At 39.4% G+C, this 23,435-nt stretch overlaps 1 protein-coding gene across 4 annotated transcripts in view; it reads right to left on the bottom strand.

Annotated features, from left to right (window-relative positions):
* Positions 1 to 10,184: 10,184 nt before the first annotated feature.
* Positions 10,185 to 23,435, bottom strand: part of BMPER (BMP binding endothelial regulator) — a 146,610-nt gene continuing 133,359 nt past the window's right edge. For all 4 annotated transcript variants that reach the window (XM_071736066.1, XM_071736070.1, XM_071736067.1 and 1 more), the window contains 2 exons: positions 17,050 to 17,180; positions 10,185 to 10,790 (listed from right to left, as the gene is read on the bottom strand). In XM_071736066.1, the coding sequence (XP_071592167.1) occupies positions 10,609 to 10,790; positions 17,050 to 17,180 (313 nt within the window). In that variant the 3' untranslated portion in view covers positions 10,185 to 10,608. The remainder of the gene's footprint in view (positions 10,791 to 17,049; positions 17,181 to 23,435) is intronic.

The raw sequence follows: 23,435 nt of genomic DNA on the forward strand, positions 1-23,435 counted from the left end.
GAGATTTTGGTACACTTATGTGGGCATGAAAGGTCACAGAATCACAGAATGGTGGGGGTTGGAGGCGCCTCTTGAGTTCATCAAGTCCAACCCTCCTGCTAAATCAGGTTGACCTACAGCAGGTGACACAGGATGGCATCCAGGTGGGTTTTGAATGTCTCCAAAGAAGAAGACTCCACAACCTCCCTGGGCAGCCTGTGCCAGTGCTCTTTCACCCTCAAAGTAAAGATTTTCCTTCATGTTTAGATGGAACCTCCTGTGTTCCAGCTTGTGCCTCTTGTCCCTTGTCTTGCCACTGGGCACCACTGAGAAGAGCATGGCCCCATCCTCCTGACACCTGCCTTGAAGATATTTATAACCATTGTTAAGATTCCCTCTTAGTCTTCTCTTTTCCAGACTAAACAGACCCAGGTCTCTCAGCCTTTCTTCTTAAGAGAAATGCTCTGGTCCCCTAATCATCCTCGTAGCCCCTCTGCTGGACTCTCTCCAGTGTTGCTTGGTCCTCTAGCACTGGGGTGCCCAAAACTGGACACAGTACTCCAGATGTGGCCTCACTGGGGCAGAGTAGAGGGGGAGTCCACCAGGACTCCCAGGTCCTTCTCTGCAGAGCCGTTTTCCAGCAGATCAACCCCTAACCTGTACTGGTGGGGGGGGTTATTCCTCCCTAGGTGCAGAGCACTACACTTTCCCATGTTGAACTTCATGTGGTTCCTCTCCAGCCAACACTCCAGTCCTGCTGAATGGCCACACAGCCTTCTGGTGTTTCAGCCATTCCTCCCAGCTTGGTATAACCAGCAAATGTGCTCAGGGTACACACTGCCTCTTCATACAGGTCATTGGTGGTTATGTTGAACAGGACAACACCCAGTTCTGACCACTGCAGGACACCAGTAGCTACAGGCCTCCAACTGGACTCCATGCCACAGATCACAACTCTCTGAACCCTGCCATCCAGCCAGTTCCCAATCCGTGCCACTCTTGTCGATGGCTTTTGCATGGCTGTTGTTACAGCTTACAGTCTGCAGTATCTTTTAGGATTAAGAAGAGATTCAACAAGGTTGGGGTTGATAACACCACTACTGAAGACTGGTCTAAATATTTGTATTCCTGCTGTTCATACCTTATAAATTTTTGTGCGGGAGGAATTTGCCTCCAAGATGTTCACTGTAAGCCCTTTTGTCAATAATGTAAAAAAAAAAAGGCACTTTTACATAAAAATAAAACATGCTTTTTGGGAATAAAATAGGTCTCAAAAAGAGTGAAACTTGGTTAAAACTTTGCTAAGCATGTCAGTAAATTCTCTTTAGCATTCTGACTCATTGCCCCTTTTTCTTATATTCCCTTCTGTATAATTACAGCTGCCTAATTAGAGATACATCTTGAGTTTTTGACACTGCAGAATGTAAATGGCACCTTGGAGTCACAGCACCTTTCTTATCTTGCTAGTAAGATACCAAGAGGGGAAACAGTGACGCAAGTTCTGGTTTATTCCTGAGACAGGTCCCACCCACGCTGGGAAAGGGTCACCCAGATCTGCAACACAGGCTCATCTGTTGGTGCCAGCACAAAAAAACCAAGAAGGCAAAACCCACAACCTTCTTTCACTGACAGGTATATGAAGGGGGGATTCAGGAATATCAGACTAAGTCTCATCACATCATTTTCTTCATATTCTTTTGTCCATGTGGAAAGCAGTATTGAGACCTTGGATATTTCCCATTAGTTGAGTGAACTGTGATGAGGCTGGAGGGAAAGGGTAGCAATCAAGAGAGGAACAATCTTGCTATTGCCTGCTTTCAGAATGTTTAGCTCCTTGTAGCACCCAAGAGGCTATTTTGGAAGAACTGTTGTATCCCCATCCTTGAAACATTGTGCACATTGCACATATTGAAGTAAGTCAATCCTGTTGGGGGCCTTCCATTAAAATTGCTGGGTTTTTAATTAGAAAAGGCTAGGAAGCATGATTAAAATTCAAATTACCAGGCTTTGCTTTTTTCAGACGTTAGTTGCAAAGCATATTTGTTAAGCACCATCTGCTGTACATTCAGAAAATAGCAACCAAAATTGCTGTTCTCTTTTCAGCTTTTAAGTAAAATTAAATTTGATGTAAAAATGTTTAAATCCTTTCTACTCTTAATTACATTATTTCAGCACTGCAATGTTAACACTGCATTTATATAGCCATCCAGTTGCATTATGTATGTAAGGCTACATATAGACCACAGTCTGGGACAAATACCTGGGGGAGAAACAGCATTACAAAACACTATGCCCTACAGCAGGACAGTGGAAGGACATGGCAATAATTGCAACATTGAGCCTGATTTCCAGATGTACTAAATAGAACAGAATGAAGACAAAGCATTGTCTTTGAAAGGTAAATTTAATGCTTGGTTACCACAGGACATAATGATAAAAACAGAAGCTATGCATCAGTTCCAAGCCTTAATGGGAATTATTAGATTTTCAGTATGGTTTAATTAGAACAGCAATTATTACCAATACTTCCAAACATCACAAGTCTATTGATGGTGAACTGTAAGTGATGAAGAAAAGTGCTCCAGTTATTAGTGGGAATCAAGTGAATAGCCTGAAAGGCAGGAAAAAAAAAAAAAGCTAGAGATTGTGTAAATGAAAACCAGTCACAAGACATTTTTCTTCAGCCTTCATATAAGGGCCTTCTTTCATGTTGTGTTTTAAAATTTTTTTTTCTTTGAGCATTTTAATGAAAAATTGCTGCCCAGCTCAGCACAGGTGGCACAGGAACAGGAAGGATTGCTGCTGTGGTGTGCAAGGCACAGGCTGCCCAAATGAACAAGACAGCAGAAGTGGAGGAGCCTGACCCTCAGAGGTGGATTCCTGGAGCTCCCCTTTTCCTGTGCTCCCTGTCCCACATTGCCCTTGCAGCCCACCTGCCCATCATGCCTGAAAAGAGGTTTTTTCTCATTTTATACCTCTGCTTCATCTCCAAAGCTGGATCTGCTCCCCAGTGAATGTGAGCCTGAGAGGCTGGAGGCTGTCAATGGCAGGACAAATTATTGGGCAGACAAAATGTCGACTATTTTTGAGCTTAGTAACACCAAAGGCCAAGTGAAGTCTGGCAAGAGAGAAGGTAGGACAAAGTGTGTAACTGCACACCACTTGGGAGAAAAAAATAGTACTGCAGCATTTTTGGTGGGGCATCTACATCCAAAATTGGGAGGAAGAACAATACGGAGTAACCACCATGTGTGAGTGGTAATTTGGACTGAAAGTTAAGTGTAACCATGTAATTAGCCACCTGGTAGGCTAGCATGCAGGGCAGATGATCCAGCCTTTGAACTACAGACCTTGTCCCCTCAGCCATGCCCTCACAACTCAGTAACAGGACAAAGAGTGGGGAGCCAAGCCTGCCCTCCCCAAAACATTCAGTGTCTCATGATACTGAAGCAGCCTGTCTGTCACCAGGGACTTCACATCAACATACTTAGTGCATACCAAGCAAGGAGTCTCACAGCTACAGAGCACACAGCTCAATGCAATTCACAGCTGCATGAATTTAAAACAAAGTCCTGAACCTCTTACCTTCTGTGCTCTCCCATCTCAGCCCAGCAAGGAGAAATCCACCGAAACAGGGTCTTCTTCTTCACAGAGCAAGGCCTGGTTTTAGCCCTGGGCCTTCTGAGTTCATGAGCTACTTACCCTTTCAGAAGTAGGGCAGGTTCCTCTTTGCAAAAAAACATAAAAATACTTGGCAGTGGTGAGGCCTGATCTGGAGCCCAACAGATATTAACATTGCCCAAAGACCAGTCAGTGGATTTCTAAAAAGTTCACTGTTCCTAAAGTTTTTGTGATTTTTGTAAAGCATTGTCATTGCTGTTTCCCCAGTGGGAAACCTAAGGCAAACAGTAGTGAAGTAACACGGTCAAGTAACACCCCATACACCAGTCAGCAGCTGAACAAAGCATCCCAAATTCCCAGTTCACAGGTAAAAGTAAACTGTCTGCATGTCCTCCCTCCCCTTCCAAGAAATAACAGCATTTAACATCAGTTCTTAGAAGGACACAGTATCAATCACTGTAAGGGAAATGTTGCTTTTCTGAGTCAGACCTTACAAATCAGAACAGCAGCTTTCACTAATAAATATGAAATAATTAGGCATCCATATTTACCTGCATAAAGATAATAAATATTAAGTTTATAAGGGAATAAATAATGTTTTTACAAGCATACTGATCGCAACCCTACTTTTACAAAATCGTATAAGTACAATATTCTTACAAAAACTGTACAGACACTCAAAGACAAGCCATGTCAAAGTAACTGCACAGTATTGCAGTTCCGTAAGATACATTAAACTACATAATCATTTAAAATCCAAAGGCATGAACTGTGACATACTGAAGGCAAAAAATTAGTAAAATTTTAAATAGATATTTAAATGAATGCACCTCAGATGAAATCTGTTAAAAATTTAGCATGAGTAAGCAAAGCAATTAGAAACATCAAAGTGTAAACATTCTGTGGCGATGCACTTGACACTACAGAGCATCCACCACAAATTACATATAAAATATTTCAAGTAATTCATCCATAGATTAATGTCTCCCAACATCTAATACATGAGATATACACTGTAGTTTTCCCTGCTGCTTCTCTTCCCCTTGATCATTTACAGGGTAACAATAATTATGATGAACAAGAAATGAAAAAAAAAAAACAAAACCAAACCACAAAACAACCCACAAAAAAAAAAAAAAAAGTACATCTTGTCTTTTTTAAAAAATAAATATTATTCTGTGGGTTCCTACAGAGTTATTCTTAATGCAAAACAATGTGAAGTAAGAACTGTAAATGGTGGAATTCAAGCAGCTGCATATTTATACCCCAAACTAGCAAATATTGAGATATCTTAGATGGGAGAAATAATTTAGTATTTTCCTCCAAACTCTACTCCTTAAATACAGTGCAGTTTTAACCATAGAACTGCATCAGGGCATATACACTTCTGGGTTTTCATCCCTATTTTAAAGTACCCAGTGAATTTTTTCAATTAATTTGAATGCCACATTATATTTATTAAAATAGTTGATTGCTTGAGTAAGAAGTTTAAAAACCTCTTTAGTTTCCAAATTATCTTTTCTTTATCAGTTTCTATAGTCACTCTTACTTTTTGCTTATTAATACCATTTATCAAAGTTTTTGCTGAAGTACAACAAATTACTTCCCCCCTCCTCCTTCATTTATTAGCTGTGATCTCTTGTAGCAAATAATTTATACTGATTTGCACAGTAAATGCTTTTATCCTAGTACAGTATTATCAGAGATTTACAGAGAACTCTTAACTAGGAGCAATCAGGAGCAATTACAAGTCCTGACTGTAATGTCAGGAGTGACTGAGGACAGCCACACCAGTACTGTGGATAACCTTCACATCTAGAAAGCCAAGATGGTGCTGATATGATCTCAAACCAGTTCAAAACTGGTCTAGCTAGCTACAGTTAACTCACTGAAATTGCTCTCTGCTTTTACCAAGAAAAAAATCAAGTCCAGTATGTCTGTTCAGAAGCAACATGAAATAAAATAGAGTAGGAAATTAAATTGTAATATGAGAAGCTATTACGATGACATTGAAAATCAATAGAAAAAACAAATTCTCCAATCTTCAAAAATCTTAAAAAAAAAGTCCTCAGGAAGCCCTTACTTCTGTGTAATGTCCTAGCAGCAGATAGCAATGTGAACATTAAATAGATCTGTGTATAGAAGTCACAAAGAAATAAGAAATACCATCCTATGAGGTTTAATACTTGATCCTGCCAGATGCTGAACTCCCTGGCCCTGACCCAGCAAACCATTCAAACATGTGGTTAGAAGGCATTTTGCATGTTGCCCCACTGCAGCGAATGAGGTTATTCAAAGTTTGAGCAGGTAGTGAAATGCTTTGAATGGCTGGGTCATTAAAGTACCAATCACCTACTGGCAGAGTATAAGGCTCACATACCCTGAGGAACAGGTTGTTGCATTAGCTGCCCATTATGAGGCTTCCATACCACTCTTTGAATCATGTTTTGAAGCATTTCTTAACCACTGGATGAGAAAAAAAACGTGGGTCTTTCTGGCAGGAAATTCCTATATTGCCATCATTTCAGTTGCACGTGTAAAACTTCGTTATATTGATGCCAAGGTATAAGCATCACTTAGGGAATTACAAAGTGCTATCAATGATAATGCATATAAATAAATAAATATAAATAAACATGCAATAAAATATGCAATGCCACCCCTCTCCCACCACACATATGCATTCCATTAGAGCCAACTTCCTCCTGTATGCAGGGCTAGTATTAACTCAGAACTTGTAAACTCATGCAAGTAGGAAATGCTATGTAATATTTAACATTGCTTAAGAGTTTCAAAGATGCTGCTCTATGCTGGGCAACATTACTGCCTGGTAAAAGAGATGCTGTCCAAAAAAAAGCTAGTTCCCTCTTAGTAGTAAGTAGAACTTACAATTTTATCTCAAAGCCAGGAGCAAGACTAGATATAAAAGTGCATTTGTAGCTTTTGTTCTGACAGTTGTAGCCTGGCAAATGATGAGTTTTCAGTAAAACACCTATGCTGGAGGAAACCAAAACAGGTTTGTTGTGCTGGTGAAAGCACAAGAAATCAATCCTGCAGATGTTTGCTATATCTCAACCCAGGAAGCAAGATCTCTTTCCTTAACTTTAGTGACTTCTTCTACTGTGATTTAAGGGTTGTGAGAAACAGGAAAAGAAGATCATAACTTTACTTTAATTATCTATTTCCATCTCTCCCAATATACACCACTTCTATTCGGATCTTAACATATGACTTTGATGTGGTTGGTTTGGGTTTTTTGGGTGGCTGGTGGTTTGGTTTGTGCTCAGGGAGTGTGGATGTCCTCTGCCTTTGTCAGAGAGCACTTTCAGTTTAGTTCTTAAAATTTAGAGGGAAAATATTCACATAGGAAAATGTAAAGCTGTTGTCAGATACTGAGATCTTGGTATAATGCTCCCTTGGTTGGGACTGTTCCTAAAATACCATGGTTTATAAAACTCAATATATATGACAAAAATAGACACAATTGAAAGCAAACAAGGAGGAAATAAATGTATGTGACCTCCAAGGAGGCCAGCTAAAAGCTGACTTTGAAGTGGTGGTGATATGGGGGGAGATACGGGACAACATGATGCAAAGCAGACCTGAATAGATTGGTAAAATACCAGTTGACATTTCCCTTGTGAGCTATGACATTTTAGAACATTTTCTATCTATAAACTTTAAAAATATGCATAAGCTCAGAGCCTTACTTCCCCAACGAAGTACAGAATATTAAATGTCTTGCCAGTGAACACATAGGAGGTTGATGGGGAAGCTTTCTGTGATTCCATCCATTGGATTACAGAGCTGTTTCTAAGATGTTCCTTTCAGATCATTCTTTGGTTGGAACCTCTGCTCCTTCACATATATTTCACCTTACAAATTGGCATAGTAATACTCACAGATTGACATAAGGATAATCAAGACCACAACTTAAACAACCATCAGTTTTGCATAGCGAGTGTACCACATGAATTATCAACGTTATATTCTTAAAAACACATTACTGCTTACTAAACACATCTATCGTACCAGAATTGGATTCTCAGTAAATTTTGTCAAAAATTCCAGCCTTTTTCAGAAGCATTCCAAATACTTCCAGCAATATGCCCCAAGTTTTCAGCTTTGGCATCCTAGGAGTAATAAACAGGACCCAAACTCTGTGAGGCCAGTGGTAATGCTGTTGATGTTATTGATGTTATTGGGCTAGACTTTCAAATTTTGAAAAGTCTGGAAAACAAGAGGCAAACAGGTGAGTAGAGTAAGACAGCCCCAGCTGGGACTGATATAGTCTGAATAGCTTGGTTGGGTATAGGGCAACTATGGATATAAAACCTTTGCCAGGTTGAGGACAATGTCTAGAAAAGCAGAACTCCTTTACATTAGAATGTATGTATGAACTGAACAGAGGACAGCTCTCCCTGTTGCCTTGAAAGCTGCAGAGGTTGGAGGAAAAAGCTCTAGGGCACCATAAAGGCACAATCAGACAGCTCACAGGTAAAATCATGTTCCTCCCTTCCTCATTATACATCACTAAAGCAGAAGGCAGGGGACTACCCTTAATTAGGCAGATGTGCAAAAAGCTAAACCAAGGAATGAGCACTCATTTTGACACGACCTGTCGGTCAGGTTTCAAACTGAACAATTTTAATATTTAAAAATAGAGTTCGTTTTATGGATAGACCAAGTCACCCCTTCACCTGGCATCAATTAAGTGTTGTTTGAATCTGATCAGTGATCTGAGACAGAGCTGGAGAGCTCTCCCTTCACCTTTTACTCACCTTCGTCAGCCAGGAGAAGAAAAGGGAAAGACAGTTCTATACACTGTTCATATACACAACTCACTTTGCCTGTATTTTTATTACGGAAACACTGAGCAGTAAGTAATGAAAACCTAACAGTAATGAAAATCTATCCTAAACCAGAGCTGGGAAAATTACCTTTTTAATGGCTTAGACCCCATATTTCAGCGAGGAAAGCTCACAGGCTGAAATATCCTTCTGTCTAACTGATGCTTTAAATTATTTTAATGCTTACGCTTTTATGTTTTAACTCATTTGACCAATTGCAATTGTTCTAAATTTCAGCTTTGCCATTCAGTTATCACACGAGCCACATAAAACTCTTCCAGTTTCCTGCTCTGGTGGGATCTGCACATTTGTAATTCTGCTTCCCAGTGCGCTTGTGTATGCGCCTTCGAAGAACTCTCTGCCAGTAAAACTGAATTATTTGATTGTTCTGAGAAAACGAATGCAAAGCAGACATCAAACAATTGAGCTGAGTTTATTTAAGATTTGGATAAACATCTATGGAATGCTCCTGGCATTATTTGCCCAGCTCTTTTAATGCATTTTGGATAGTGTGGTGCCTAAGCTAAACAGGTTCTCTCAGAATTTTCCTCCAGGATGAGATCACAGACAGGCATTGTAGTGCAAGTTTGTTGCTCACTCACTCACTCACTCACTCAGAAAACTCAGATCATTTGAAACTTGCTGGAGAGTGAAGAATAAAAGCTGAAAATTGTTCAAGGAAACACAATGTGCAATTTCAATGCAAGGCATAATGCAAGTAGCTGTGTGGGAGGATATTACCTCATTATAAAACTAAATCAGATGCCCGAAGATTTCTGTCATCTCCAGAGACCATTCCATCAGGCTCTACACGAGGTTTTCCAGTTGAAGAAAAATAGAACCCCTCTCTTCAGGCTTCAGAAAGCTGTATGGCATTTTTAACAGTTTCTAATGAAATCCCATATTATTGCTTCTCCCCTGGGAGACTTCAAAAGTCATGCAAACTTCACAGAGCCCATATGTTTGTAAACCTCAAGCAAAAGACCAGTGAGGAAATAAATTGCAGTTCTGCGATTAGCATCTGACATTCTCTTCTGTTTTTTGGTGGGGTGAATTTGTCTTTCTTCTAAACCACCCTGATAAATTCAATGAGTTACTAAACCCGGCATTATTTCATGTTTAAAGGCACACTGAAATCAAACACTCCAATTCACAGTGGAATTTACTTTTTGCATAATATTTGGGGAAATATGAAAGAAACCCAGCAGTTTCAAACATGTTAAAGGGGCTAATAGGTACATGATTATTTTCTTCAAGCTCCTTGTTGTGTATTCACAGCTACTGCCAAACACAACAACAGAGACGGGGCATTAGGATATGAAATGGGAAGTGGTCAAATTTTCAAAGCAAGCTGCTGGGTGCCAAACACTTTTGAAAATCTGGCCCCTGACTCTTTGGTGCCGTTCCAGAAAGAAATATCTCTATGCTGGCAGTTTGCCAGCCAGCTTTGGAGATCCTTTTGCACAGTTATTTCAGTAAAGCATAAAAGCCGATCCCCAGCTTTCTCTGCGTGATTAAGCACTGTCACCAATCACTATGCAGCTCTAAGGGACGCATGAAATATTCCTAGATAAATCCTCCATCTCCAGAGAAATGTGTTTCCTGTACAACCGTAAATCCAGGTTCTGTGTTGAAACTAATCCAGTCTGGCAGTGCTATGGCCTAAGAAAAGTCTCCTTGGAAACAACAAACTTAGGCAATGGCAAAGTCATCCAATCTTTTCATGCCACTATATTATATTAAAAACACCTGGTTTATTTATACAATGACTTACAGATCAGGGTCCTAGAAATAATAATACATAAACTTTATAGCAAAAAATATACATATAATAATTCATCCTTCTATGGTATATAGAAATGATGTATATTTGTGTGTGTGGACATGTGTATAAATATATGGGTCGTACTTACGTTGAGGGCGCTTGTGTATAGATATGTGTATCTACATACACACAGTATACATCTATATAACTTTCTAGGTGCTGTGTGTGTATACATAAACACACATAAATACACACACAGGAGCATATTTACACTCTGTGAGTAGATATATACTTTGCAGAACCTGTAGGCAAAGAGCTGGAGTCCTTCCCTGGCTGTGGGCATCACAGGGCTCAGCGACACCCACATTAGTGTCCCCAGAGAGAGATCCAATGTCATCGCTGTGGGCACAGGACTGGCTTGATGCATCTTCCTCTGTGAAGAACTAAATTTGCAGGACAGTGGCACCCTGCAACGCAGGGCTTGTTGCATGGGCCAATCTCATTCCAGTTGTCACATGTTTTGACACATCCTGGACCACAGGTATCGTACACTGCACCGTGTTTACACTGGGTTGCTGAAAGGCAGTTAAAAGGAACAAAATATGCATGTTACACAGAGTCACACAAGGAAAGTTACCTATCTGTTTGCTTGGTTTCTACTGCAAGTATCAAAAAGCACATTTTGGTATGAGGAAAAAAATTACTTCTGAAGAAATTCCACCGTATTAACTGCAACACTATTTTACATCACAAATACAAAGGTAGTAAATTTCCTAATAAAAAAGGTATTAAGTTCCTAGCAATCTTGAACTTTTTCAGAATTTTAACACAACTGACAGTATATAGAGCTTTGGCAAGGTTTCTATCTGTAAGAAGATCTATGGTTTATATTTAAGGCTGAACATTTTTTCATTTACATGTTGCGATGCCTTTTATCAAAGATTCCTGAAACATTTACCAGGACAGATTGTTATTATCAGTCCCACTCCTACAGGAGAGTCGTTCACCACAGCAGACTTTCTGCTCCTAAGAGTATACTCTAAATATTTCATATTGCAGCAAATCAAAACAGTGCTGTTAATTGAGCAGCACCATTTCTAAAACAACAACAACAAAATATTAGTTATTTCATGCTTTGTGCTATTTTATCAAAGGTCACTGAGAATGAGAATTCTTGTGTTTAATGATTCCAGTATCTCTTAATTGATTTATGTAGTTGATGGTTTGATGCATTGAGACCACTAAGGGCTCAGCTAAAAGCACTATCCTACCTCTGGATCAATATTTTAATTCTTAACATTTTATTATGCCTTTTTTGTATGGAGAATAATACACGGTTCAATAGCAAATAAAAGCCTGTTATTCTTTCTAACAGCTGTGTTGCTGCCCCAAAAGTATGGATAAAATAGTTTACAGATGGTAAGGGACTCTTAAGCATCCAAATTCAGCTCTTGCTATTTACAGAGAGGTGGTTGCATTAAGAACGTTTCTTCTGTTTTGGGAAAGATTGAAGGTCCACATTTTTAAAAGAACAGTTCAGTAATGGAAGAAAAATGATGTTTTGTTTTGAGGATTTGCCTTAGAGTGCCATTACAGCACTGTTATCATTCATAAAGAGAAAGTAGGCAGAAAGAAGTTGATTAAATATGTATAAGAGAGTGTCACAGAGGATGGAAGTCTCAAAACTATGGCAACATAAATTTAAGGGGTTCCTTTTCATGAGTAACAAAGTGCTCTTCAAAACAGCATCAGCAAGTTTTATGTCTTATACATTTCATGGCATTTATATATATGTAAAAAAGTATCTCTGAAGAACGAATTCTATTCAGAATGCATAAAAGGCCATAGGTATTATAAAAGCAAAAAAAAAAAAAAACAAAACAAAAATTGGATAGTACAGCAGAAAAAATGACTCTTGTGCTACATAGAATCTACAGCTGAATATTAGAAATATATTAGAAATAAGGTGAGCATTAGGGGAAAAAAAAAATAAAAAACTTTCTAGGTTTAAGGATGAGAAAGCGCCAGAGCAAGTTATTTAAAAAGTCTGTGACATATTTTATTGAACATCATTTTTTAATTGTTGGAAAAGCATATTTCAGCAGCGTTGAAGATACATTTATTCTGCTTGTGGGCATAGATCTTTTGAAAATTTTTCTCCAGCTTTACATTTCTATCTTGCTCTGGAGGGTAACTTTCATATACATTGAAGAAGAGACTAAACAAAAAGAATAACTAAAATGAAATTTAAATTAAATAGGAAATTTAGAAGGTGAGAAAAACAAGCAGGAAATACTGATCATACAGTAAAGTATTACATTCACTCCAAACTCTGCAATTAAGTAGTGTGTTAAGAATAGGGACCAAATCCCTGTAAGAGGGGAAACAAAAGTATGTTAAGCTCCCAGGAGCTTTGCAAACAGTATATTAATTATCTAGAAAAGAAGACCAAGATGCTCAAAGAGAGATAGCGACTGTGCACACACGAGACGAATTATCTTAAGGGGGCTGTTTACTAGAAGCTTTTGTCCCCACCTCTGAAAATTTCCCTTCAAAGGACCTCTAATTGACCGACCACATACTGAAAAATTAGGCTTCAGTATCTGTAGTTGCCGTACAGAGAGGTAGGTCTGCAAGCTTCAGTTTTTAGGCTGCACAAGTTTAATTCCACAAAGCTTTACAGCAGCAATAGCCAGCCCTTTCGTTCCACCTGAGCTCTCTTCGGTGCTTCAGCCGGGGGGTTTGAGGAAAGTTGGCTGAGGTCTCTTTTCCACTTCCTCATCTCTCCCCCACAGCAAAGGAGATTATATTACAGGCTGCCCTCAGCAGCCATGGCATCTGTAAGTACTCCCCAGCTCAGTTCTACCACAGATGGATGTGGTATGTCAAAACACCTCCTTCTCCTTCAGATGATGCCATGTAGAAGATATGATGACTTTACTTTCTGCTGTAGGCAGACTGTAATGGCATTATTAACTGCTTGTCAAGGGAAAAATCAGAAAAGTACAGTGATGGCAATTGAAGTTCCCTGGATGGCTTTTATTGTTGAGTCTTTCAGTTGTTAACATGTGGTGTGATTGATCCAGAGCATTCCGCTTCATCAACAGTTTAAAAAATAAAAATAAAGACATTCTGCAGTAGGCCTCCCAGGGACTGCTGAAATGAATCAGTACCATGTAAACAGGGAAAACAAAAGTGATGCCTTTGCACCCGTCTTTAAAAGCAAATTTCGCTCTTAAAGAGCTGAGTTCTGCTACTAATAACTTCCTTAGTGCACTAGCAAAAAAAAAAAAAAAACAAAAAAAAACCCAAAAACCAGCCCCAGAGTACAAAAGTTACTAATAATACTGCATTTTGCAACATTACCAGTCCCAACAGGATTTTTCCACTCTTCTTCTAGAACATGTGTTTGGCATGACAGATGTGAGCTTCCTCAGACTGCTTTCTGAGCTGGCTGGATGATAGCCAGCTCCAGTCCAGAAGCCATATAGTCACATAAATACAGCACTGTGCCTGAGCTAATAAACTCTGCCTAATAAGGCTATACAGTTTTCAGACCAGAGCTGGTTTATTCCAGCCAGTTTGGCAATTTCACAGAGAAGACTTGTATCTGTCTGTGCTTGTTTTTGTACACATGGCCGTAATTATTTAGGAGGAATTGTTTTCCAACACAAAAGCCAAAATACCTGACACAGAACTGTTGAAGGATTCCCTTGGTGGACAAAATCTGGTAAATCTGATTCCACAGAAATATCTGAGCTAATATTTGTGCATTAACGAATCAGTCTGCTTCTTCTTCTGGCATTGCACGATTTGGACTTTTGAGATGATCTGTAGGGCTTTCAAACTGAGAGTCATTCATGGTGCTTCCAATTCAGAGCATCTCCTTCTAACATGGTAGAAGGCAATGGCTCTGGGCACTGGTGTCCTACCAATACACTGGTGTTAATCTTTTCAACTTCTAGTTTTTAATGAGTTTCCACTCAAAAATTACAGCAGCCTTCTAATACATATTCACATGGACTAAAGCAATTAAAGGAAAAAATATATAACAGGGAAAAAGACTGACTTTGGCCACAAAATTTAACAGAAGAAAAGAGGCAACCAAGGAGAGGAAGAGTAAAAACCATATATACACTCATCCTCCTTTAGTTCAACCAATCACATAGGAAAAAGCAAAACTTTTTAAGTTTTTATGACGCTGTTGGAGCATGTCAGCACATCAGTGCTACCATGTGCACTTTATTATAATCTATGTCTACTTTTTCTTCTTGCCTGTGCAGTCATGTCCATGTCAGGGAGTTACTGCCATCTGCCATCCTTGAGTCTTCTTTCTCTCAGTGCCCTCAGAAATTCAATGTTAAATTACTATGGCCCCAAGGCCTTTCACCACTTCTGTTAACTTAATTGCACTTTATAAACTGCATGCTTAGCCTTTCTTGCTCTAAAAAAAAAAAAAAAAAAACAACACCAAAAAACCTTCTATCTTCTTTCCTTTTCAAACTTCTTCTTTCCATTTGTATCCTTGCTTTTCCTTCTTGCGTGCATCCCTTTCTCTTATTTCTTCCTTCCCTCATACTCTCCTGTTGTTTTTTTCCCTCTCCTTCACATGTCATATTTCTTTAAATTCCTATCCTAACAGGCCTAACTCCTCACTACTTCCCATGGAAAACCACATTCCTCTCCAAACCTTCTCTTTCCATGCAGACCTCACCAACCTTTTTCTACTTAAACAATTTCCCTTATTTATTAGCTTCTTCTCTTCACCCCTCCAGTTAAATGACAGCTAATATTCCCCTCACTGTGCCATCCTCAAAGGGACAGTAAGCCTGGAGTAGCAGCATTTCATGGAGGACTTAGAGGAGGGCATGGCACAGCATGGGGAGAAGAGGAAGAGCAAGTAGGGAGGGGGACATGTAACTCAGCCTCCTGATGATTCTGCTTGGCTGGCTCTCCAGACAACACAAGCTTTCTAAAGATTATAAAAATAAGTTTAGTGTACAGCAGTCAGGGTACAGGAACTGGCAACCACACAAGCTCTGGTTTTATAATACACAAAAGAATAATTAAAACCTGACTTTACTAATAAGTATATTCCATTTTCATCAGAACACAGCTCTTCCAAGTATCCCACCAGCTATGAAATGTCAAGCAGGAAATGAAAGTCACAGAATGCTGAAGTTTTATTACAGATATATTGTTTCATACTCAGGAATTTTCATATTCAGGAATCCGTAAAAATTGTAACTACAATTTTTGGGGAAAAAAAAGTAAGTTAAAGATTTAAATCTTGATGGTGGCCACTAGTAACTTATGGAGTGTAGTGGATGCACTTTCATTTAATGCTTACCATACGATTTACTGGAGAAAAGTATGTTATTTGTTTGACATTGAATACTTAAGTGTTTTGAGGGTGCCTGACCCTACACAAATTATCTGCATTTTCTGCTTAACAACAATATTTCTCTTTTCCCTCTAGAAGTCTGTGCTGATACTAAAAAACTTGGGTGGATTTAAACATTTCTTTCATTAGCTTTTATAGAAGATATGTGTTTAAATTCCATCATAATGTTCTCTCGAGGATTGTTTTTGCCTTAGAAATTTTCCTTGTCTTTGGTAAAATGCCAGAAAAAAAAAAAAAAAAAAAGTTAAAGGAAGCCTCAGTTAGTTAAGTTATGATATGCCAACACTTTTATAAACCCCTGAAGTCAGAGGAACTGGAGTTTTTATTCTTTTTACAGCATCTGCTGCAGTGAGACTTTGGTCTTAAGTGCTGTGGTCAAAAAAAAAAAAAAAAAAAAAAGTCAGGATTCTTGTTTCAAGTTCTGCATGGATCTGGTAACAAATCAATACATTAAAATTACATATGTTATTAGTGCTGACTGAGACCAGATCCCTGAACACATCTTTCACTTAGTGACACCCTGTTTGGATTGTTCTGTTTCTTTGTAAAAAAAAAATTAGCCTTTTGGGAACAGTTGAACAAACGCAATTTGCTCTGTCATTCACCCATCCCTGCTATCGTGCCCTCAGCAGAAAAGGAAATTGAAGCTGAGAGATTAGACTCTGAGCCACACACAATCAGCAAAATGGACCACAGAGTAATAGCTCTTTGACCAGCACTGAGTGTGCTTCTCTCATTTTTTTTTTTCCCCAGCTACTGTCAATTGCTTTACATAAATCTGAATACATTTCCAGCAAACTGATACCATTATAGAATGTCCTCAATTAAGGAGACCATCATCAGGGGAAATATTCATCTGCAGTATTGCATTTTACTTCAAGTGCTTGTGACCACAGGCCATCACTTCTCATGGAAACAATTACTCACAATTACTTGCAATTAATGCAGTCATAATCGCATGGGGAATCTGGTCCAGCTACCAAAATTAATGCAGATCTGCATTTTAATATTTCCATTAAACACATCATTTATTCTACCCTCATTGAACCCACTAGAATCAAACATACATGTTGTCTCTGGAAATACAACTATTCTTTAACAGAAGATCAAAGGAGTTAAAACACTATCTGTTACAATGTTCACATATCCTGAAAGAAAAACATACGTACTTGTTTCTGGAAGTTCATAAAACTAAAGCAGGCTTTATTAGAGGTGAAAAGTTTTGTTGCAAAATAACATTTCTAATACTCCATGGCTGAAAATCTTTTTCTAAGTAAGGTCTTTCTCCACAGTTCAGCGTGCAACTTCCCTGCCAGTGCAATCCCATCCTTTTCTAGCCAAGTAATTTTTTATCCTCCTCCATCAATAAAAGGATAGTAGCCTATTAATTTGTGCACTGACTTACGAAGAAGCAGTCCCAAAATGCTTACCTGCACAGTTCTGTTCTGGTACCCACTGGACGTTCAACCCTTCCCTCTGACAGGCTCGTGCATATGCCAGGAAGGACTCACAGTAGCAGTTTTTATGGATGGGGCACTCACACATGTCTGTCACACAGGACCTGCAGAACAAATAAGCAAGGAAAGCTTTGCCAGATATCTGCTGGAGGTTCAGACACAGCAACGTCTGCTAAACAGGAAGAAAGGAAAACATGTCTCGGTTGTCACATCCCAAGGGTCCCTCTCTTTTTTTTAGTGTGGTGCTTTGATGCAGAGAAGTCTCAAGAGCACCTGGGAGATAATCATGCAGAAACAGGGAGGTGAGAAAAAGCATGATGCAAGAAATGTCAGGCAGGGAGATGACAGTGGGGAAGTCAAACTCAAGTTTTGCCATGATTCTGCGTCAACATAAGACAGACTTCTTTCTTATTCACTTGCAATTAATATTTTAATAATTTGACCAGTAATGATAGTGGCAGCATTAAGTGGAAGACTTCTGCAGGTGATGAACACATGTTCTTCCAAGCAAGGGATGACAAAGGGTGCCTTCTCTCAAAGTTACCTCCAGCCACTCCCTGCTTTGAAGAACCCCAAATAGCTATATGCTTATTTTCTCAGCAGCATCACTCCTAAATGCCAGACTTTAAGAGTCTCCAAAGGAGCAAGGATGATGCAGCATAACCGAGCAGTTGTCATGCTAGGAAATCCCCAAGGCACTGGTTAATACCACCATCCTCTTCCATTGCATAAGAGGGAATCACCACAAAACATGGCAGGGAATAAAGCTGCTAACATGGCTCTAAGTGAAACTGCTACTGTGTATGTCACCACTGTATTTCAAGTTAGCTCATCCAGAACATGTGCCCATTTGGCACAGACCTAAAGTATAACAGACAAGAGCTGGCAGACTTGCTGCCAGCAATTTCCACATATGCAAAATGCTTAGATGTGTCTGCAAACTCAGCAATGCAAATTCAGAAATGCTGAGTATCTGATGCTCTGAGTGGTATCAGTACAAAACAGGGATATGGTGCTGGAACGACATACTTGGCTCTCTGAAAATCGTGCCCTCAGTTTCTTTGCTTTCTACTGAGGGTGCTCTATGCATGCACCCTGGGCATTAACAGACAAGATACCTCTGCTCCATGCAGGTTCAGGGACTTCTTTGTTCCTGAGAGAACAAGGCAACATTTCTGAGAGGCACAATTCCTCCAGAAAGACCGAGGGTTGAAGTAATAAAATGAGCTCTCCATTTCAATTGCTCTTGCAGAGGACCAAAAATTTCTATTATCTATAGGAAAAGGATACATACAGGCTTAATTTTCCAGACATTTTACCCATATCTGAATAGGTAATAGACTGGAAAAGGTGCAAGCACCTCAGTCAAAGCAGTCAGGAGCCCTAATGCCAACACAGTGCTTTAGAGTCATTGGGAACTTTTTATTCAAAACCAGGAGAAATTATTAGTAATCCTTTGAACACAGACAAGCCTGTTTCTGCATATCCAACAATGCCCCTTAGAAAGGAGCATTTTCCCTTGCTAAAGTCACTGGCTATTTCAATAACCATTCATATGTTTAAACCTCACAGTTCTGCTTGACATTTCCATCAGCTTTTAATCATTTTACTCTCAGTGAACTCCCAACATGAAATTACAAAAAAATTCACTAGGACAAATAAGCAACATAATTGCTAATGTAAAAACATTACCTGTCCTGCGTTTACCAATTCGTACTGTAGATAAACAGAACTGCTTTGGATCAAATACGTAACATGCTCATATCTACAGAGCAGGGGTTTTCATTTGAAATACCTTTACTTTCTAGGGACAATGTAATTTTATTTCACTTTAGTTCTGCGTAGGCCCCTTTGCATCTTTCCCAGTAGATGATGCTATATGGGTATCACAGCTGATAGTCTGCAAGAAACATATTTGCACAGAATCCTTGGCATTGTTGGATGCTGTTAGCTGATAAAAGACCTTGTATAAGCACAAAGTGATGCACAAAATAGCTTTACACTGCTTTCTTCGGCCTCAAAACATTTGAGATCTCTTGCTAACATCCCTGCCGTAGGCACTACTCCATACACCTCATGCCATTTAGGAGGTGTATGTCTCATTTTACAGTGAAGTACCTGCTTGTTTTCTATTGCAGCAAATTATTATCACATGTAATATGATCACACTGTAATAATCTCTACAGATAGAGTTCATTATCAGGATACCATTTCATCATTTTTTTGTTTCTGTGACAGCCTCCTTTATCAGCCACATTTCACTGCTCTCCCCTCAGATCTAGTTATTATTAATGCCTGCTGTGTTTAGGATGTTTGCCAGTACCAGGCTGGCTACATGTTCACTGAAATCCTGCCTTAGAAATGATGAAATCTTAAACCTGAGGTACTTCCTCTGCTTTATAGAGCATAAATACATTTTTTACCATTACTCAGAGAGGGACGCTGCTTCCTGTACTGAGTCAACACTTACAGCTACCTCGGATGCTTGCGCTGGGTCAGGAAACCTCCAGGCTCACCATTAATCACCCAGTCTCTTTAATCATTTACGTGTTCATGGCAAGGCTAGCACTCATCCTGACAAAGCCTGGGCAGTGTCTGGAGGATTATGGAAGCCAGGGAGCATTCCCAGTCTGCAGAAGGGCAGCAACACTGAGGGAGCAGAGAGTTTAGCCCCTGTGTGCACATGAGCAAAGAGGCACGTGAGCCTTTAGCCCTTGGCACTGAAATGGTCTTGGACATCGAGACAGGCTCCAGAATGAAACCTCTCCACTTTGGCTGGGATGAGAACTATTTGTCCTACAATGTTCAGCACGGGTGTCCACTAAGGAAAGTAGCATGGCTCGTGCAACACAAACAATCCTCTGATTCATTACACACCTAATTGCTTGTGTAACTTTTATTGCCCTGAAGTGTTTAATCCTGGTGACAGCTGCTAGACTCAGGCCCTAGGTTTGGCTGAGGAGCAGTCATCAGATTGTGGTGGTTTCATTAATGAATTACAATTGCTAACTATTTGTAAGGTCAAATGGATTAATCAATTAAGGATACTCAGAAAATGAGAGTAAAAGAAACTACATCCATACCTGCCAAGCCTAGTCAATCAAAGTAAAACTATTTTGTTTTTTTCCTAATCAAATTCCTCGCCGGCAAGTTTAATGAATTAATATTCATTGTAATTCTGTGGATTGACAGTCGGGGCAGAGGGTATTTTTATATCACTTCTGAAATCATCAGGGAGCAGATATGTGGTTTGTTTGGTAGCCACTGCAAGAGTCAAAGGGCAGTTCTGGGAAAGGACGTGGAAGCAAAAGATCCATTTTCTGGGGGCTATGAGGAGGAGCTGGCAATGTCCCTTGGACAAGTTTGCACATTGTGTCTGTATTTTTTTCAAAATGCTTACTTCTTGTATTTAATTACATTTATCACAGTAATTGCTGTTACAGTTGTATGAGAAGGCTATTATGGGATGATTCACTAGGTAAATTTAAAAACTGTGTGTTGTCCTAATCCTGTTCCCTTGCAAAAAATCTTTGGTATGCCAATAGCTTTTTTTCCACTCTCTTCAGTGATAGAGACATTTCAGAAATTATTTTCTGCTACCTCAGATTCTGCTTCCTCTTTATATCTCTTTTAATCTGATAAATAGATTCAGTGACACTAACTTCATGTATGCAGAAGCTTATCTGTATTCTAATCTGACTGCACTGTTCAAACAACAGAAAAATATACTTTTACTAAAACTTTGGAATGATACAGATAATGAAGTCATACTGAGAAGTTACCACACTGCAGACCAGCAGAGATTTTGGGTCCCCCAAAATATTTTGATTCTTTACTATAACCAAACCATTTGCTTAAGTTAAATCAAATTAAGAACACATATTAGAAGCTTAAAGATTAAAACATTACAGTAACATAGAAATAATCCTAGAGGAAGAGAGCAGTACAAGTTACTTCTAAAATGAAGCCATTTTACCAGCTATGGAAGTCCACATAAGACACTTCAGGCAGCCTTAGCTCTGCCCTCAGGGAAATCATAAAGACGCTCAATGATGTTGTGGTCCAAAAGAAAATTCCATGTCTTTTAAGGACATATTTTCATTTTTAAAAAATATCTTGTAGGATGGTGCACTTTATCTGGAGTCCCTGTTCTGAATAATTACCGGAGCATGGCCAATCTCACAGTCCTCAGCTGGTACCAAGTGCCTCACTCTGATTCTTTTTGATGCTGCCTATGCTCCCTGCAGGGTGTGTGTAAGACAGGGCACTAATTGGGAGGGGTGTAATCACTAACAGTTGTAAGAGGAAATCCATGAAAGTGAAGGCATCCACCAGCTGTAGGACACACCCTGGTAGGAGACACACACACCCACACACACACTTTGCTACCACATCTTCAAAGTGAACAGGATAAGCACACTCCTTCAGCAACAGCCCTTTTTCACATTAACCCATGGAAAGTCTCCAAGCCCCACAAAGGGCAAAGAACTGAGTCCTGTGCTACGTGCACTGCTAAAAAGAAGAAAAGATCACAGCAATGAAGAAGACAGACCTAGTCTGTGCCATGTGGGATTGAAATTGCAGATGTTCACTTGCTGAATATCAGCAGTTCCTTTTCCTTTGGAATACACACAAATCCAAAAACAGAACCAACCATTTTAGGAACGATTATTTCTTTTTGCATGACTCCCACCTCCCCCCACATTTTTTAACAGGAATGTGATGTGTTGAAGTTTTCAAAGCTTTTGATAGCCTCAAGAAGTGGCTCTATGCAGACAAAAGGCAAACTTCTTCCTCTTTCCACCAGTAGGTCTTAACAGACTTAACAAAAGCAGTTAGAGACTGTGCATGACTACATCCTTTTTACATATATGAAGGGGCATTAGGCAGTGAAGGGGTTTGTCCTCTATTCCTGGGATAAACCCTACACTTGCAAACTCCAAAGCATGGAGGGTCATCTGCCCAGAGCAGAGAATTGATTTCCAGCTCTGACATCCTGTAAGACAGACTTCTTGGGATACCTTCTCCTTGGGTATGCCAAATCTGAGTTTTAGTACAAGCTTGGCCGAATATAGCACTGGTTATGAAAATAGCCATACTCTACAGAACAGCCAATTTGGACTCCCATAATCACACTGGACTACTCATGATTCATCAGCAGCACTCAGGATTTATTTTTCCTAATTTAAAATTAGACCTCCTTTTTCTTCATTTACAGGAAAAATAAAAGCCAATGGCTTCTATCAGTAGTTATGTTGTTACACAAAAATTTGGGCTGTTTTCTCCTATAAAGTACTAACAAGTTGCCATTATTTATGGCCCCAGCTAAAGAAGTCATTTCACAAGTTAAGCAGATGAGCCATAATTTGACGTATAGTGGAAAGGCTCATGCTGTTATTATCACAAGCTCTCTCTTGCCTGTATGTGCATGTTTAATCTTACTGAAGAACTGAAGCATGGTATGTAGGGCTGGAGACTTTTTATGGTTGTGAGGCTTGAGATCAGAGACTTGTTCTTCAGAACTTACTAATATTAATGCAAAAACAGCAAATAACTCATGAGAAATGTAATTTCGGAGGCTGCTGAAAACATAGAAGCCCTTACATCTCTCGAGTATTGGTTCAAAGCACTCGCCTGGGGAACAGACTGTTTCATGCACTAAAAACAGTCATTTTCAAGGTTCATTTCTTCCAAGACCAGGTAACTATATCTGCACTCCCTCTGTGCTTTTCAAACACACCATAACAATGGTAACATTGCCTTAAGTTGGGGTCTGATAAAGGCATCCATAACAAAATTAAATCATCAGTGCACCGACTTGTTTTTTCTGTCAAATGGGAAAGTGCCAAGAAAAAGCAGCAGGCAGCATGCTGCACTTTGTACTGGTGACTCCCCCATTGTACAAGACCTCCCTTACTACCGAACTATCTCAAAAAAACCCCCAAAAAAACCCACAACCAAAAAAAAACAAACAAAAAGAAAACTACAACCCCCCCTGCCAACCTAATAATGTGTGAGCAGAAAGGAAACTTGCCACTCATCTACTTCAGGCATTTTCTTTCCATGGAGAAATCTCATTCCTATAAAGAGAGCAATGGATATAATGCTTCAGAACATCGGAGTTATTTTTGGCAGATTGCAGAGGAGGAGTTTTCAGCAGTAGGCATTAGAATCATGCAGTCAAATTTCGTCCTGATCCCTGATTTTTGTGCAAATTTGAATCAGCCCTGGACTGTATTGCCCGATGGAGCCAGGCAGAAAGAAAATACAAAATACACAACTCCACTAAAGAGCAAGAGGTGCATGTGACTAGGATTTCTATGGCATAGCAGTCATGTTACACACACACTGAAGACTCC

Source organism: Heliangelus exortis, chromosome 2, assembly GCF_036169615.1.
Source record: "Heliangelus exortis chromosome 2, bHelExo1.hap1, whole genome shotgun sequence".
Classification (NCBI taxonomy): Eukaryota; Metazoa; Chordata; class Aves; order Apodiformes; family Trochilidae; genus Heliangelus; species Heliangelus exortis.